The sequence below is a fragment of the Pyxicephalus adspersus genome, chromosome 2, assembly GCF_032062135.1.
Source record: "Pyxicephalus adspersus chromosome 2, UCB_Pads_2.0, whole genome shotgun sequence".
Lineage (NCBI taxonomy): Eukaryota > Metazoa > Chordata > Amphibia > Anura > Pyxicephalidae > Pyxicephalus > Pyxicephalus adspersus.
This window is the reverse complement of record NC_092859.1, coordinates 133,086,587-133,092,512: the sequence shown is the minus strand read 5'-3', so window position 1 is coordinate 133,092,512 and position 5,926 is coordinate 133,086,587. Positions and strand designations below refer to the sequence as shown.

Sequence of the window (5,926 nt, the reverse complement as noted above, 5' to 3'; positions counted from 1 at the left end):
TTCTTGATACTAGTTTGTGCCTTGAACTTTAATCCAATTCATGGCATCTTTCTAAAATGTCCTCCAAAGTTTAATAGTAATTTCCTACTAGAAGTGTGTTTTCCTTTTAGAAGGTTAGCAAAGGCTTAGCAGTGCTACTAGGGCAGGAAATCGGAAAATCTCTCCAACGTGGTCAACAGAGGCCAAAAATTGAGTTTAAAGCGGAACTATAGTCAGTTTTTCTCCAATGTTTCTATAAATTTGCCATAACACTATTACTTATAGGAACAAAATTCATTTTAAAAATAAGTACCTGAATAAGTAATATTAACACTTACATTCATCATGGAGGCTGAATCGGATGTTTGTCGGACCCAGGTCCTTGTTGTGAGAAGCGTGTTTCTCTGATATACAGAGAGAAGGTAAGCTTCTAATTGCAGTGCACACAAACCAAGAAGACTGAAGAGACAGTTTATAATATAGCAAAAGCAAAATGCTTTTTTTTATGATATGCACAGCTCCCCTTCTGATTAATATATGACCTAACCATACAATATGGCTGACTCCAGCACTATGGTACTGTAAAATAGAAGGAAATTGTGTTTTCTACCCAGATGACATTACTTTTAGACAAAGACAGGTAGGATAATTATATGGGCAATATGAAAATGGCAAACTGTAGTTTACTTTAAATAGAAGGAAAGGGGAAAAATCAAAGATGTGTCCACTTTTTATTGCCTATTATGTCCCTGTTAGGACATTTGCCCCAAATCACTATCCCAAAGATAAAATTTTAGGAGATAACCCCACTAAACACTTTGTTTTTCGAACTCCTGTGACCAGTTTGTAGTGTATGTGGATTAGCCCCTTGGTGACAACTGTCTACTGTAGCCTTCTGCAATCATTTTGCTCCAGTCAAACCCCCAAATATTTTTCATGTCTCATAGAACCCACATACAGCCCATGGTACATTTTTGGCCAGACATGTCAGTGGCCCATTACCTTGATTGTCAGTGCGGTGTTTCATTATATTGGTCATCAGTGGAAAAATTACACCTTTGATTAGCGTCCCGGAGAAGAAGGAACTCCATTCACTAGCGGCAAGTGTTAGACCACCATACCCTGATGGCCAGAAGGTCATCAATCTGCACATGTTCATTGCTCAAAGAACCTTTAGCAACCACAGGAAGAAACTTGGTTTCAAGGACCCTTGTTTATGATGGTCGATCTGATATATGTTCATTATTTTATTAGTCTTAACTGTTTAATGTATCAAGCTCTTAGTGATCAATTTCCAGTGTATACTTACTCAAAGACAATTCTCTAAATTATATGAATTAACCCCCAGTGACCAGTATCCATGGTGTGACAACTCCTTTAGGAATAGTTTCCATTGCAATTACATTTATCTCCCCATTGTAGGTGCATTGACCTATAAGTTACCATGTTCATACCGACTCTCTAAAGCTAAATACTTACCTTTTGTTTTATAACACTAATCACCCCTCACCATAAGCTGACTTGCTAACTTCTATGTTTCATATAATTTTTGTATGTTTACATTTCTATGTGTATATGGCACACTAAATATAAAAAATCTTTCTGTCTGAGATGTAATAATATTATGCAGTGCAAATTGTACACATGTATTGTATGCATTTTTTAAATGATAATGTAATAATAAACAGAAATAGAATGTGTTTAGTGTAAAGAAATAACTACCCTTTATACCAGCATGTACATACCTCCTTCTTCTAGCAGCCGTGCTGGGTGGTCATTACCATTACTGAATAGTGCTCATATAATGAATGCCAATAGGGACATAAAATGAGGGTTTAAATTATTTTTTTTAAATTTCATTTAAAAATGCAAAAATTGGGAAAAGGTTAGAATACCCCTGCTATCCAGTGAGATTTACTTACGTTCTGTTCTGTGGACAACTTACAACTTGTTTCCCAAGACAGCAAGTGAGAGAAATTCCGCATCAGGTAAATAGACAACAATACAAAGCTGACAGAGGTAATAGCATCCCAAACTTAACTTAAAAAGCATTTTTTAATTTTGTATGTCATTACAGAGATTTCCCTCAATTCCTGTCTGGGAAGAAAGCATTTTTACAATAAAGGAAGTGAAGGAATCTCTCCAACAGAACATCTGATGGCAGTAAAACCTGATAGAAGCTCTGACTCTGAAAAAAGGTCATTGTACCTACCTGATCATCATAACGGTAAGTTAAAAATTGCTCTCCTGTTGTATCTTCCAGAAAACTTCCTTGTGGAGACAGGGCAAACTCCGGAAGAAAGTAAGCTCCTTGCTCTTGCTCTGCTCTAGCCTGCAAAGACACAATTAAATTCATGAGTTTCACAGGGTGTCAGGGCATAGAATATATCATCATCCTAAGAATGTTATATACAATAAAAATTTCTTAACCCAAGCAATGAGTAAGAAGGATCATATAATGTTACAAAAGTTACCAGTAATGTACAATAAAAGTAGCTAGGCCGTACTCACACCTTTCACCAGACTTTATACAATACAGTACAGTATATTATAATTTTAATGTGTAGATCTGTGGTGTAACTGGCTATTTAGGAGGATCCAAAAAGGACCAAAAGAGTTACTACCCCTGGGGAAAACGTTTAAGTTTTTTTTTCTGGCAAAACAAAATAGGCAAACTTCTTGGTTACTACAGACAACTTCATTTGTTCCAGGTGTCTTCTGCAGGTTTATTTCATCAAACGACCCATCAGTTTGTTTTACAGAACATCTGGATCATCTCTAAAATTGAAGATACAAATGCTTCCATTATTTCTACTAAAGCTAGTAACATTTTTTCTTAGATAATTTTCGTATGACCTACATTGACAAGTTTATTTCTGCAATAGGAAGAAGAAATATTAAGATATCAACAGAAAACATACAAAGCAAAAGACAAACTTGACTTCACAAAGAATGTTGACATCATAAGTCAACTGCCTTTACTTTAAACATCCAATCATATATCAGCAAATGCATTTTTTTGTATTTTATTTCCCTTGAGCATGGGTTTGGGTATTCACAATAAACATAAATTAACACATTCACTAATCACAGTCGACACACCTTTAGTAAATCAACCCATCTGAATTTATTATAAGATCTTCAATTTTACCAAAATATCATGTCACATGTTTATGTATATAGGTTGGAATCTGTAAGCTATTTACCAATTCTAATAGGAAAATATTCAGTTTATTTATGGGTGGTGCTGGGAAAAGATGGGGGGAGGTTAAGCACCTTTATTTTCAAGGAGTGTAAATGGGCAAACCTAGGGTACAAAATATCTATATGTCAGCCTTGTAACCCAAGACATGCAGTTTTACACAATGATAAATAAACCCTAAAGTGTTATGATTATTTTAGGGGGAGAAACAAGTAAAACATGCCAGTATTCTGTGTAATTTATTTTCACTTGCCTTCGTCTATAATGTTACAATGAAAACAAAGCAGAGAAGAGGAAGGAAACAGGAAGTTGTTACTGAAAAGCACTAAAGAAATAAAAACAGGGAATTGCCAAGATTCAAAGTAGTAATGCATTCCTGCTCCTGTAATATATATGTACAAATGCAGCATTCTCAAAGAAATAAGATGTATGTGCTTTATCAGTGTGTGTAAAAGAAAAAGGTATACCTATAATATAATATACAGCAGTATGCATAACTTAAAATTATCCCTCATTTGCAAGGACAGTCACAATTTTAAAACCAACCCCTCTTCTATAGTTGTCCTTCTGTTTGTTCTGATATATAGAACTCCATTTAAATGTGCTGTTAATCGAACTTAAATGCCATTTCTGACATGCAGTGAGCTGCAATACTCTTTCATGGGCTCAGCCACACTCCCAACTGCTCCCTTTTAAGTTTTCAGTAGTGGTTGGTAAGACAATTATTGGCTGTGAGGTTGCTTTTGTTAGATCCACACATTGGGCCTGTTTTATTAAGGCTCTTTAAGACTGGATAAGATACACATCATCCATGAAGCTGGGTGATACAACAAACCTGGAATGGATCTGGTCCAGGATTGAAAACATTTGATAAAAAAAAAAAACAATTGACTTGTAAGAATTCCAGATCTCCTGCTGATCCCGATCAGTTGTTCCTCTCTCTGATGGCTTCTGTAACACACACACAACTCAAGCATGTAGTTAGATCACTCTCACAGAGTCGCTGTAAACAGAAGCCATCAGAGACACGGTCAACTGATGGGGGATCAGTAGGAGATTGCCTTAACAGCAGGTTTGCTGGATCACCCAGCTTCACTGTGTAACTGTGTAACAGCCATGTGCAAAAGTGGGCTACCTGCGGTGCGGTTTGCAGCTCATGAGCACATAGCAGCATTTTTCTGTGTGCTCAGGAATGGGCAGCCAGTGTTTTATTCTAGTGATATGAAAAAGCCATAGAACTTTCATCAAACCTCTAAATTATAGCATTTGTTTTTAAAACCCCAGTAAAAATAGTGGTAAAAAATCTCATTTATATGGTTTTGAGCTCAACTAATCATTTTTGAAAATTTTAACTCCATGATCCATGTAACTTAGTGCAATGACTGGGGGGCGTATTTACCTACATGCTTTGAGTTCCTCTTTTTAATTTCAGAAAGTATAAGGCTAAAAATATTCACATTATTTTTTACTGTCTATTCTCAATAGTATTTTATTGTTATTGGTAATGTTTTCATTTTTCCCATATTCGCACAGCATTTCAGAGCCATTTGGACTTTGTGGGAGTTGCATGATACACAGAGGTTTTTGTTCTAGTAAAGTGAAAAGCTTTGCATATTTAGCAATTGGTAAATGAACCTTGGCATGTTCCAAACAATTCATCCAAATAGAAATACCAGAGCTAGTTAAATAACTTTTTATATTCATTACATAATTTGGTGTTTTATCCTTCAACAAAAGTAAAGCGCTTTATTTCATTATATAAATTAAAGAAACATAATATTGCATGAATATGAACTGGGATGGAGAAACATTACACTAGACCCCTGTCATACAACCTGCAGGAAAGGGGCATAGGTAGCCCTTTTGTAGATGATGTACAGCCCTTGGACCCGGCCAGTTTTTAGAGGGAGCATTGATATGTAAAGGGACATTTTCAGTAATCTTTTTTAGTTTTGTGCAACATGTTTCATATATATTCATTATTTTCAGACTTCTACAGCATGTTTCCAATGTACCCTATAGCTTCTCCAAAATCTCTAACTATCAATTTCTACAATATGCCTGCAGACCAGGACAGTCTCCTTCATCGTTATATACAATAAACATTATATGCAGCCCTTTGGTAACACCACTGGTAAAGCTCCCTATACCTCTTAACTATCGTTCTGCATTCCCAAACTGCATGCAGGGAGGATTTTTTTTGCAAAAGGGACTGCACTAAAATATACTTACCTACCTGTTTTCTAAATACACTGAGATACACATGTACAATCAGTATAGGATACCTGAATACAGGCGAGGACAGGTAAGTATAAATAAAACATCCTATTTAGGCAGAGGTGTTTATTTTATTGCAGAAGAGACATTGCCTGTTCCCCTGCAATAAGGCACTTGCCAGTTCTCAATATTATTTATTTTACATTTAATTCCACCTAAATTGGCAACTGCTGCACCGGACAATAGGATAAGCCATTATTACCATTGAATTTACCAAAATCTAATCCTCTGGTTTTACTGTTTGATCATATGAGTTGCTGACCTTAAATAAGAATGCAGCCAGTGAAGTTGGAATTCCAAACCTGCTCATTTTTTCCAGGCCAGTGACTCACTCAGCAATGCAGCTGTATTCTGTACAACACCCTGTTTTATACTCCTTCTCATTGACAGAGGACTTTGATGAATACAGAAATTTTTCTTCTTGTACAACATTGTTTTTGCTGAAAGTTGTTCACAGAAAAATATAAA

General features: G+C 35.8%; 1 protein-coding gene across 1 annotated transcript in view; it reads right to left on the bottom strand.

The window, feature by feature from the left end:
* ADAMTSL3 (ADAMTS like 3) overlaps nt 1-5,926 on the bottom strand; it is a gene marked incomplete in the record, with an annotated part of 213,664 nt that overhangs the window by 159,159 nt on the left and 48,579 nt on the right. Inside the window, 1 exon segment of the mRNA XM_072402452.1 lies at nt 2,192-2,311. Coding sequence (XP_072258553.1) covers nt 2,192-2,311 — 120 coding nt within the window.